Below are 13,707 nucleotides of genomic sequence, written 5' to 3'. Positions count from 1 at the left end.
GAACTAAGGGGCCTAGCCCGAACCATGAAAAACAGCCCCGGATCATTATTCCTCCTCCCCCAAACTTTACAGTTGGCACTATGCATTCAGGCAGGTAGCATTCTCCTGGCATCCGCCAAGCCCAGATTCGTCTGTCGGACTGCCAGATGGTGAATCGTGGTGCATCACTCCAGAGAACACGTTTCCACTGCTCAAGAGTCCAATGGCGGTGAGCTTTACACCACTCCAGCCGACACTTGGCATTGCACATGGTGATCTTCGGCTTGTGAGCGGCTGCTCAGCCATGGAAACCCATTTCATGAAGCTCTCGCGAAACAGTGCTTGTGCTGACGTTGCATCCAGAGTCAGTTTCGAACTCGGTAGCGAGTGTTGCAACCGACGACAGACGATTTTTCTGCGTTACGTGCTTCAGCACTCGGCGGTCCCATTCTGAGAGCTTGTGTGGCCTACCACTTCTCAGCTGAGCTGTTATTCCTAGACATTTCCACTCCACAATAACAGCACTTCCAGTTGACCGGAGCAGCTCCAGCAGGGCAGAAATTTGACGAACTGACTTGTTGGAAAGGTGGCATCCTATGACGGTGCCACGTTGAAAGTTACTGAGCTCTTCAGTATGGCCCATTCTACTGCCAATGTTTGTCTATAAAGACTGCATGGCTGTGTGCTTGATTTTATAAACCTGTCAGAAATGGGTGTGGCTGAAATAGCCGATTCCACTAATTAGAAGGGGTGTCCACATACTTTTCGCCACGTCGTGTATATACAACACACGTACATAAACACACAAGCACAGATATATTATGTACTGGTAAGTACTTACAAAAGCTATTATATTTGAAAATATAACCTTAACTTATAAACAATTGACTGATTTCCCAACTGCCCGGATCATCAGCTGGATACCGTTTCTCATCGAGGTTTCGATCCTTCCAGCCCAGAACCTCTCCAAACGGCAGATCCACAACCCCAGTCGCAGGTCCACATCAGTAGATTACTCAACATCAAGGGACCCACAACCTCAAAGTTGTGTCCAGACAGTCAACACAGCAATGCAATATCCTTATTCAAACTTATTTAATTATTACTTTTATTTAAAGTATAACTGTATGTGAATAACTTTAATCATACACCACTTTATATGATAATATATTAAGTGATAAACACTTTACCTTGTAGACATGTCCATTACACAGCACCTCCATCTAACCATAGATTCAAACTGTCATCAATAACCGATTTCAACATGCTGCACTGCGTATCTTAGCAACCACCAATAAATTATTTTAATGCTCATTTATAATGTATTTTATTGATAATAATATTTATTTATTCTATTTCTTCAATTTATTTTTTATCTAAATCCCTCATTTAATTAATACATCGATAAATAAACATATTTGTATATCTACTCTTCTTCTTCTTTCGGCTGCTCCCGTTAGGGGGTCGCCACAGCGGATCATCCGTATGATCCGCATAGTGATTTGGCACATGTTTTACGCCGGATGCCCTTCCTGACGCAATCCTGGTCGCCTCTTACGACACAGGGATATCTCCTTCATAAGTTTCTGCATGAATGAAAATTCACAGAAAAATGTCTGCTTGCAGGGGGCTGCAATTCCCACCCATGGGAATTCCTGAAACCTGTTGAAACATTATCCCACAAAAAACCCCAAAAGTATTAAATAAAATAAAATAAAATTAACAGCATCCTTAATATAAACTTCTGCTTATCAAAAACAATGAAAACTTGAGTATTTCTTTTTAGAAAAGAATGCACTATCAAACCTGACACATAAAAACTTATTAAAAGAGTTTAAAACCTTGTCAATTAGTTTGAAGAGTGAATCCCTCACTAGTACTAAATCCAAATTTGTATATAAAGTTGGAAAATCAAAAACTTCAACTGACTTGATATTAAAGCATCTAATTCTATCCAAGAACTCCAAAGAAGAATTAATGCTCCAGAAAGTGTTAATACCAGAATTCTTCTCAATTGCTAAGCAATATTTCCTGAACTGTTCACTAACAATTTGTAAGTCCGAGTTAACTATAACCAAAAACTGTTTGGTGGAACACTGCCTGACACCCGCTATAAACCTATACTTGTACGGGTTCTTATGAAGCTTAGGGATCCAGAAAAGCCGAGGAATACAAAGATTTACGTCTTTACATTTAATACCAAAATTATTAACGAAAACTTCTTGATGTTCAGAGATAATATCTTGGAATGAGTTATGACAAGGAACATATGTGCTATTTCCGATATAGGAGTAAAAGTAGTCCTATACTAGTAACCCATAGCCAGGTCACTTCCTTTCTAAGCAATGCATTATTGTGAGATGGGATAATTTAGCTAGTTATTAAAATTACAAGCACTTTCAATGAATGATGCATGTTAAAAAAAAAAAATTATATATATACATATATACACACACACACACACACACACACACACACACACACACACACACACACACACACACACACACACACACACACACACACACACACACACACGGGGCTGCAAAAGTAGGTATACAGTAATGAATACAAGTACAGTCCTTACTGTATACCTACTTTTGCAGCACCCTTTATATACAGTATATATTATGGACTGTATATATATAAAATATAAAAAGAGGTAGATGTGTGGCTTCACCCAATCGCCAGCTTGTGGGAATTTGCACTGTACAGAGATCATCGGATGACTCGTCACTGGCTGTTCCGATGAAGTCAAAGTTGAGACAGTTGAAGCACAGTTTGAGGAGATGTAGCAACAGTCCATGCTGGTGTTCATCGTTCAAGTTCAGTTGTTTTCCCGACGCCTGCAGAGAATGACTGAAATTGAACCAATAAGTCCATCTTTATCATTATAGACCATCAACAGGTTATCATGATAGACCATCAATAACAGGTCATCCAAATAATGTCGGCTTAATCAGTCCCCTTCCCCACAAACCGAACACAAGTTACATATGCAAAGCGGAATCATTCTGGCCCAGCGTCGTTGAGGGTGGAGGGATTGGAAAGGACCCTTTCAAAGGTGCAAAGGAGGTGTAATCTTCTGGAAAAATGCCAGAGGGATTATTTTGTCACTAATGGATGATAAATAAGAAATTTTTTGAAAAGTTTTAAAAACCTTGCGATTCCAACAGTGAGGGAGGGAGAAATATGGGCTGGCAGGATAGCTTTGAGGTACACTCGCTCACCCTTGAGCAATCTATCCTAAATTCAAATCTCAATCCAGCTATAAGTGATCATCCTGTTGTTTTGCACGCAGGGTGATGCATCAAGTGTGCGCGGAGCCAAAAAACCCATCCATCAACAAAGGTTGTTTGTGGATGTTAAAGATTCCACAGTGTCTTTCGCAAAACATAGGCAAATTATTGTTGGCACACTGGCCAATTTTCAAAATTGCTTCAACAGTCGAGCGTCGCACCTGGCCAGTCATTTCCATAAAGACTTAGTCCAAAGCTGTTCCCTTGGCTGACCTTACACGGTATGAATAATTGGGCCCATTAAAGAAGAAGAGGGAGGGAATGACCTGCCTCCTCCACATGGTCTGGTTCATATGTGACAAATAGGGTGATCGATTCCAAATGCCTTCTGCGCAACTTAGGAGGGGCACTAAAATGCAATCAATAAAAGGCAGGGCAGCTGAAAAAAAATCCCCCTGACAAGGAAAGTAAAAAGGAGAAAAATAGAAAGAGCAACTGTGCTCATCAGATAAAATAAGAAATGATGCAATTTATGTCACAAATTAGAGTAAAAGTAAATTCAAACCTGAAAACGTGCATCATTAGAGGTTTGTTACATAGAAGTGTCTGTAATATGGTACTTCAGTGCTTTGCTAGTCGAACACCAGTTTTGGCCCAGTTTCTGAATTATGTTCCACCAACACGATCGTGAATTACAACGGTTTAAATATTTACACCAGTTACAATCAGTCCACATCAAAACATGTTTCAGTTACAGTGCAGCAAATCACATGACATTGGGAAAACATTCAAGTTTGTTTGCAAACTTCAAATATATTCCACTACGCATGCATAACTGTCACTTTGCTGAGGCTTATAATCAAAAGACAGCATGTTGTACTTCAAAAACATATTGCATGTTAATCTATGAATCTCAATGAGGATGTAAAATGAAGTGAAACAAATGAAATGAGAACGGCGCTCAGTTGAGCGCATACCTTCGCCAGGCTGAACAGTTTATGTGTTGCATCCCACCGATAGGCCGGATCCGGATACGGAGCTTCACCAAATTCAAATAAATTCTCCTTTGTCACACACCCAACCTGTCCACCAAATTTCGTCTGAATCTGTTCATAACTTTTTGAGATATTGTGTTAAGTATCATTTTTATCCCGATCACTGAATGATGAAGAATCACTCCAAAAAGTTCTCAGATCCAGATCCAGATCCGGATCTTCACCAAGATCGAATCATTTCTTCCTTGTCACACACCCAACCTCTTCACCAAGTTTCGTGCAAATCCGTCCATAACATTTTGAGATGTCGTGCTATATAGTTTTTGGCCCTATCTTTAATGGTGAAGAATCACTTACAAACAGCCAAACAGAGAGAGGTGAAAACATAACATCTGTCCATCGCAGATGGCAGAGGTAAAAATTACCCCCATGTGGGGGTGACGGTCATCTCTATAATACCACAAGTTCTCAATGTTCAGTTCAGGTAAGCGCGAAACAGTCAAAACTAACCATTTAGATTGAAATAGTTCAGAGATACACAAGGATAATACTAATAATCCGGGGAAAAAATATGTCGTTGGGTATCACTCATCGACCTCTACACACATACCAAATTTCATCAAGATCGGAAGTAAAAAGTTTTCTTTGTACCGGGAGGTAATTTTAATCATCTTTCAGGTTACATGGCGGCCAAACGGGATGGAAATTCAAAAATCTGTCTGGTTTGATACAAGATAATATGTTTTACTATCATAATCAATAAACAGTTACCGAATATCTTGTAGAATGGCAGACAAGATAGGTTTTGAAAATGTCGATTTTTATAACTTACGTGACCTCGTGACCTTGACCCCGGCCAAAAGTTATATCGTTGTGCAACACAAATCTACCTCTACCCACATACTAAGTTTCATCAAGATCGGAAAGAAAAATTGTTGACGGACGGACGGACATTTGGTCCGGCTTTATTAGGTCATCTCGGAAGAGATGACCTAAAAAGGATGTTTCATAACACGTAGATGTTGTTATTGTTGATGCTGCTGTTGTGGTGGCTGTGGTTGTTGTTTGTGTGCTCATTCCGTGTACTTTTAGATATTTTCTATTGATTCGAGAACTATTACGATATATAATTTTTTGCGCTCCTTCCGTGTCCTTCTAAATGGTTCCTGCCGTCATAGACTAATAAAGGTTAACATTGGATCCGCTGCATTAAGCTCTCATTCCAGCTTCATCTTCTTCAACCACGGAAAGAGGGCTCGAAAACAGGTATCCGTATGATTAAACGGACACAATTTTTTGTTCCAAGTAAACCGATTATTAGATTTCCAACCAAGAAAATACGACAGATCATTAGATTTCCAATGGTACCATTATATTTCCTGTGACATGTCGCAGGTTTACAAGGGCTTCACGTTTCTGTTGTTGGGAGTTGATTTTTGAAATGTGCACCCATTGATCAGACAGCTGTCAGACCATACCCACATCTGTCGCTTGACTCCACTCACCACACCCAGACAAAATGATATGGCCGCCATCTTGGTTTTTCTGGCATGGCTAACACATTAGGCCTGAAGACCTCTGCCGGTTATTCACTGTCCAGATTTGATGCGCAAGATTTCTGTTGGTTTTTTTTTTGGGGGGGGGGGGGGTAAAGTGTTACTCACGACGAGGGACCTCGAAAAACTAACCATAGGTCGAATAAAATGATTCGTAAGAATTTAATCAAGCCTGTATGCACCTCCCGAAGAAATGGCGTTACAAAATTTTTAAACAGCCCCATATTGGGATCAAACAATCCGGGACCATGTGACGAATCAGCTCGTTCTGATACAACTGCGACAAATCAACTATTTTAAGAGGGCTATAAATGTGCGTTTCCCAATCGGCCCATTACCTGGTTTTTAAAGCCAATTCACTCATGCTTAATCATGGTGAAGTTCAGTACCGTGAATGACTACACAAGGTTTATTATCACAGAGGGGGCAGGAGGGCAGAAGAGAGGGAAAGGGACGCGCACGCACGCACGCACACACGCACACGCACACGCACACGCACACGCACACGCACACGCACACGCACACGCACACGCACACGCACACACACACACACACACACACACACACACACACACGACAAAACTGAGGCAACAGACACAAAGTAAATCATACCCTGTTCGTGTTTGGAATCACAATTAATCTTATCCATCTAATCATATTATTTAATATGGGAACACAGGACAGACACTGCACAAGGTTAACGAGACAGCATAGAGAATGTAATCTGAGCCATGGGTAATGATTTTTTTCATTCTCAGACCCAGCTATCACTATATAAACACATGGGACATACGTAAGGATGAGAGAATTGAGGAGACGGAGAAGGCGGAATATATATACAGTAGACTAGGCGCAAGTCGTCACCATCGGGACCGAGAAAAAAGTGACGACTTGGACATGTGATGGCTTACGCATATGCGAACATTCATGATAACTGTGGGGTGAAGGATGAAGTCGCGCGTGGCCTGGACACGTATGTGTGAGAGGGCGCAACAATCTCTAAGCCAGCTATTGTACCAAAAGGGAAACACAATCCTCAGGGCATAGGTGGGGGTTCATTGGTTAGTTGGAAAGTGATCAAGCAAAGATGGAATTCATGAATCACTTTATCAAAAGTAAAGATAATGAACAACTGTAAGACAACTCGTATACCATCGGTGATGGTATATGACCATCGACAAATGTGGAATGAATGGCTGTTAGAATTCATTCATTGGAATGAATGTAGAATGAGTTTTCATATGGAATGAAAACTCATATACCATCGACAAATTACATGACACACAGTCATCGTGATGACTATCACTCAATACCTATGTGTAAGTGAGTGCGGTGATGTACAAAACAAGCCAGTATAAAACCATGATCGGACTTCAACACTAAGCTCGATCGATCCTTTACTCCTTCGCCAGAGACTGCATTGCGCAGCCTGTCTACCTCTTCAGATGCATGTGGGACGGCGCGCTGACTGAGCTGAATGCAGCGCAGTTATAAATAGCCTATCACTGGCAGTGTAAACCAATGAGCGCGCATCATGATTCCATGAAATCGGGCTTCTCACGAGGTAGAAGTTCCGTGTGACGAGTTAGGCGTGGCAATTTACTTGAGTTTACATTACGCGGGAACGGACAACATCTGACGACTTAGACAAAGTGACGACTTAGATGAAGTGACGACTTCGAGATGACGACTTACAGACTTTATTCAAAGGGATTTAACATTAGATAAATTCGGGACTTTTTGACGCTGCCGACTTGGGCGAAGTGACGAGTTACACGCTGCCGACTTACGCCTAGTCTACTATATATATACATATATACATTTAATATATACACACATATACATTTAATATATACACACACACACACACACACACACACACACACACACACACACACACACACACACACACACACACACACACACACACACACACACACACACACACACACACACACACACACACACACACACACACACACGAGCGGGGTGTGCTTACACATTGTGTAAGCTTATGCACCGTGCCTCCCCAATGTCTCAGGTCGCTCACCTGCATTTGATTTTTCATTTATGGATGCTTTCTGACGGTTCTGTGATTTTTCCTGGTGTATCGGATTCGATGTCCGTCGGCACACAAAATTACCGTGCTTCCCCATTATCTCGGGTCACACACACCTGCATTTTTTTCGATTTTTGTTCATTTTTTTTCCCCTTCATTTATTTATATTTTCATTTATGGATGTTTTCTGATGATTCTGTGATTTTTCCCGGTGTACCGTCTTCAATGTCCATCAGGACGCAAATTTCCGGCTTTCTACATCATCCAGAAGGTACCCATCTTTAATATCAGTCAGTAAGTCAGTGAGTCAGCGAGTCAGCGAGTCAGCGAGTCAGTCAGTCAGTCAGTCAGTCAGTCAGTGCTTAGAAAGAGCTTCATATATTAGATATATACTTTGTGTCGTAGGTTGTGAGCACAGTGAGATCATTGTTGTTGCTCTACGATGGCAGGAACAGCATCATGATGCTGGGATGCCACATGCTACATTAAAGCTCGAGGTCCTGCTTATATTCTACTCATTATATTAGAAGAAACACAAGAAAATAACAGTGATGATGATGACAAGAGCACTTACAAAATATTTTACTCAAGAAAATGCTCACAGTGGAGGAAAATATTTTTGCCATGAGGTGCAAAAACAGTTTTGCCCAAAGCTGGTGGCTAAACTTTAAATTTATTTGTTTTTACAGGAGAGACTAAGAATGTCTCCAATGCATGCTGGCTCCCTCCCTCACATCATATGTCACAAGGATTTTCAAGAAATCGAGGAGCTCTGATGCAATGGCCAAGCTGGTCTCCCATTTCTACTCTCATCGGCATCAACTAATCCTGGGAATTTTTTTTTTTTTCAAAGAAATTTGCTCTCTCTCCTGCACACATTTATCCCATCTCATCTTCAGTTGTCCTACCCTTCATCCCACACATGGTACACTGAATGTTGTGGCAAGGCAGTTGTCTTGAAAAAAAAACTTGCCTTCGCCTCATGGAAGGAAAATCCTACTGAAAGCAATCTCAATTCCTTGCACAAAGCTCGGAACAAGTGTGCATCTACCCTCAGGAGAGCCAGGAAACAACATCTCTATAATCGCAAGTCTGAACTCTCAAACCTGTCTCCCTCCTCCAAATCCTGGTGGCATCCGGTTGTCTGTTTCTGGTTTATGTTGCCCCTCCATCCCCTCCCTTACAACAAATGGCTGCACAGCTGACACTGCACGCAAAAAGGCTGAATGCCTAAACTGTGTTTGCTTCTAAATCTTCTGTCCTAAACCCATCGCTTTCTGTAACCACCTTACCTAGTCGCACCCAGCTGTTCCTGGACTCTGTGTCCTTTTCTTCTGACAAGGAGGAGAGCTTGCTGTGAAACCTCAACTCAGATTCTGCAACCGGTCCAGACGGCATCAGCCCCCGTGTCCGAAAAACCTGCTCTGCTGCTCTTGCTCACACTCTCACTCACACAATGTCTCTCCAAAAGGACCGTCTGGAACACCCCCCCCCCTATCTACTTTCTCAACAATCCTCTTGAAAAATTCTATTCTTTCAAGCTTCTGGGCCTCACTATCTGCCACGATCTTTCCTGGGAAAGCCACATCTCCAAGCTGGCCTCCAAAGCCAGTCGCCGACTGGGAATCCTACATCGTGCAAAGTCCTTCCTTGGCACATCTGAGCTTCGAACCACTTATAAAGCTTTCATCCGCAGCCTGATTGAGGACTGCTCTTCCCACTGGGGTGGTGCTCCTGCCTCACACCTCGCTCGACATCACGATGTGGATACCAAGGCTTTTAGGATCATTGGTATCTCCCACGATGAAACTTAGTCTCTGGGTGTATGTCTGTGTCTGTGTCTGTGTCTGTGTCTGTGTCTGTGTCTGTGTCTGTGTCTGTGTGTCTCTCTCTCTCTCTCTCTCTCTCTCACCGCAGACAGGTCGGTGGTCTTTCTATCTTCCACAGTCTCCTCTCCGGGCTTGTCCCCCCCCCCAACTCTGTCTGTGCTCTGTCACCCCTATAATTCCACAAGGTGTTCAAGGTCCACCAAAAAACCCCTTCTGGTGAAACTGCTAAAATCAAAAATCACTGCTCACCTTCACTCTTTTATTCCTCTTTTTTCCCACCTCTGGAACAAACTCCCACACTCTCTTCACTCCCACTCCCCCATCCAGGTCTTCAAAACAGCTGTTCACTACCATCTCATATCTTTCCCCATCCAAAATTTTGATCTTTTCCACCCCAAACCCACCTCCTTCAAAATTCCCTATTTTTCTTCCTCAAAGTCCCTGTAGTACCATGTTGTTACCCTGTGTACCCTGCCCTATCCCTCTCCCTTCCACAGAGCTCCTATCGTCTATGTTCCCCACTATTTTGTGCTTCCTTCTCCAGCCCCTATTGTCTCCTGCCTTGTTATATGTTTTGAGTGTTAGCTCTTACACGAGCCTCGACATGGTATACAACAAAAAAAAAAAAGATTTGCCTTTGGATCAAACATGGAGGTCCGTGGTACACACATTATTGAATGTCAGCATCATTCGCATCCACAAGGATTATTTCCACACTTGCAAGGTTGACATCCAATTCCTCTGCAATTTCAAGTATAACTACATCCAAATCCTGCAAGTATAACTGTGTGGTGTTTGTGTAGTTTTGTGTGGTGTACTTTGTGTACTTGTGTGTTATTTAATTAATAAGAGACATCATAAGAACTGCCATTTTATAACTGCAGGCAGTGATGACCGGGTACCAAGAAATCCATCCCGCTTTGATTGGACATCCTGACCCTGACCCATGAAGTTTTTATTATTATTATTATTATTATTATTATTATTATTATTATTATTCAATTGAATTTAGAATGGGATTAAAATATATTCAATTCAAATCAAATGGAAGACCAAATAGGTACAGTCCTGCAGTGGAGGAATCAGAAGGAACCCGAACAAGCAAAAAGAAAAGACGAAGTCATCAGGAGGAACCTGGATAGGATTCACATTTCAGCTGCTACTCTTCCAGCCTCAAACCCATCCAAGCACAGCCAAGTGAGGCTGATTCAAAATAATAATAATAATAATAACAATAATAATAACGATGAAAAAAAAAATCAAAAAGAACCCACATCAAAAAATTAAATAATTCTGGCCGCCAGACCATGTGTCCGATCAGGTTGGAATTTAAAACATATATTCCGCATCACTGCTAGATCATAATTGTGAAGTTTCACAGCAACTGATAAAGTGATTCAATTATATAGCAGGGATAAAATGTGGTGAACCTCAAAATTATCTGTTCACCATGTTTTACCCTTGCTGTAGTCATAGCAGTTGGTCTCACATGTGAAAATGCTCAAGATCAGAACCACTTCCAAACTCCTCGCAGCAGTTAAACACAACTACATGAAAGACATGCAGCACCAAATTCAGCAGAGTGCAGTCTCTGAATTTCAACTGGTGTGATGTTCTCCTTCACAACGAAATTAATGAAACAGCTCTGTTCCACAGCACAGGGGACAATGTTGGCAATATCTCAGTAGCAACCCAAAATGCTTTGACCAGCATTGAAATCACTTCCTGTATAAATTGGTCAGCATAGACAATGTCATTCGACAACGTTTTAGCATTAAAGTACACTATTATTTTTTGCATTCCAAAACAAAAGGTTCAGAACAATGAACTACTCTCATAAGAAAGTGGTTGAAGGTATCTCCCCATAAGCTTCCCTCCCCACCACATCTCAATACAATGAGGTGCAAACGAGAAATGACCGAAGAAAGGGGAGCAATTGGTGGTTAGAGGAGATTTCACAATGCACTTTGTGGTTTGTTAATAGCACATTTGATAAATCAAATTCACCAGTCTGTAAAAATAGAAGCACAAAATCTCCCATCAACAAGGAAACATCATGATATGAAGCAATAAATCTGACAATGAAAGTTGTCCATCAAGTGCAGATTAAATTTTCAAGAGTGCAGTCGGGCATGGTATAATTAGCAAAGTGAAGATACGTCAATAAGTAACCCATGTTCCCATTGAGCACACGGCTCATGATGCTGGGATGCCACATACTCATTGGCAGCAACCTCACCGAACCTGCAGTTCGACAACTGCTCCAAATCCAGTCTAGGTTAGAGTGAAAATATAGTCGATGGCTTGTGCTCGTAATCAGGCCTCGCAGGGAGTAACTTCTGGTTGACTCAATTATATCAAGCTGAACAAGAGTGAAGTTGATGGTTTGCCATCGCAAATGTCCATGCTTCCTACCTAATGCAAAATTGAAAGATGGCATAACGTTACACCAGGATTGACCCAAGATGGGAAAAAAATATTCTAACTCAAAATTTCATTTTGACCCCTGTGACCACAAGTCCCCATCCATGGGGTATGAACCGGGAGTCAAATTAAAAAAAATTGTTACATATTTTGTGCGTCCCCCAATTTTGATTGTATATACAGAGTTTCATTAAAAATGTATAAAAAAAAATTACCCCAGTGCGGGAGTGACGGTCATCTCTGCGAGAAAATATATAGCCTCCTGAAGGTAGGGTAGTTTTTGCAAACTTTGAAGTCACGTGACACGAAAACGAAAGCGAATATCGAAAATCCGGCCCGATCAAAATTTAGATATTGTCCCATAGATTCATATGCCACAATCAAATTCAAGATCGCTTGAGAAATGTAGGAGATAGATTTTGAAAATCGGCATTTTCGCATTTTTTTGCCAACTTTGAAGTCACGTGACACGAAAACGAAAGCGAATATCGAAAATCCGGCCTGATCAGAATTTAGATATTGTCACATGGATTCATATGCCACAATCAAATTCAAGATCGCTTGAGAAATGGCAGAGGAGATAGAATTTGAAAATCGTCATTTTCGCAACTTCAAAGGCCTCGTGACCTTGACCTTGACCTTCGGTGACCTTGAAAGTCATACCATCGTGTACGTCTCATCGACCTCAATCAGGATCACTAATGACCAGATCTCCTGCTTCAACTTCATTGTGGACGGACGGACGGATCGTCACCTCACCTCTCAGCACCAATATTATTAGGTCATGCTCGAAGAGATGACCTAAAAAGAAGTGCCCGTAATTTCATTTTTTGTTATTTGACCTTTAGACCCCTTGGGGCGTGACCAAAAATGACACTGCTCTTGCATCTACTTGCCGTGTCATGATCATAACTACCAAGTTTGGTGAATTTCTGCATAACCGTTTAGGAGGAAATAGTGTGATGGAGGGACAGACAGACATCCAGACAGATGGAGCTGATTACAATATCCACTCATTTGTTTTTCAAAAAGCAAGAGGATAAAAATTTAACATCCAATGGGATCATCCTGACTATCTGATGTCATAAATGACAAATGTCTTGGACCCATACTCTTGAATATAGTATTGGAACTGCCAAAGCAATTTTTCCTAGGCTATTTGGCACAATTTTGGCTGTGCCCATCAAGCAGTACACCGGTACCCATTTCGCCGACCTCAGGAGGATGACGGGCTGAGTCAACCCCACCTGGTGTTAATTCAGCAGCCAACGGGGCTCGAACTCAGGACCCAAGGATCCCAAGTCGGCCACCCTAACCACGAAGCCAACACCAGGCATATACTGACAAATGTAAGTTCCAATTAAAACCGAGATACAACTGACAGGTACTGTGGTGTCCAGACTGTTTCAGTTATCTCCTTCAGTTTTGCTCTAGCTTTTGTGTGAAATTGTTGATGCAAGGTCACCTCGTAGCCAAACTTTTAAAATGTGCATTAATGGCTGTCATCATCAGTAGCCCTAGGCACTCTGATTGGAAGCCCACATTCTCAATGGATTTTCCCCAGATATTGAGTAGAGATTAATATATATATTTTTTTTGATGTACTATACTCGTTAGAGATTCAGT

General features: G+C 41.6%; 1 protein-coding gene across 5 annotated transcripts in view; it reads right to left on the bottom strand.

Moving 5' to 3' along the window:
* LOC147015691 (exportin-7-like) overlaps positions 1–13,707 on the bottom strand; it is a 297,528-nt gene that overhangs the window by 244,715 nt on the left and 39,106 nt on the right. For all 5 annotated transcript variants that reach the window (XR_015049793.1, XM_085848087.1, XM_085848088.1 and 2 more), the window contains one exon: positions 2,660–2,825. Coding sequence is in view for 4 of the 5 variants with exons in the window: in XM_085848087.1 (XP_085704213.1) it covers positions 2,660–2,825 (166 nt within the window). In the remaining variant the exon portion in view is untranslated. The remainder of the gene's footprint in view (positions 1–2,659; positions 2,826–13,707) is intronic.

This window comes from Eptatretus burgeri, chromosome 12, assembly GCF_056783735.1.
Source record: "Eptatretus burgeri isolate ZD-2024b chromosome 12, Ebu_testis_v1, whole genome shotgun sequence".
Taxonomy (NCBI): domain Eukaryota; kingdom Metazoa; phylum Chordata; class Myxini; order Myxiniformes; family Myxinidae; genus Eptatretus; species Eptatretus burgeri.
This window is presented reverse-complemented; position numbering and strand designations above follow the sequence as displayed.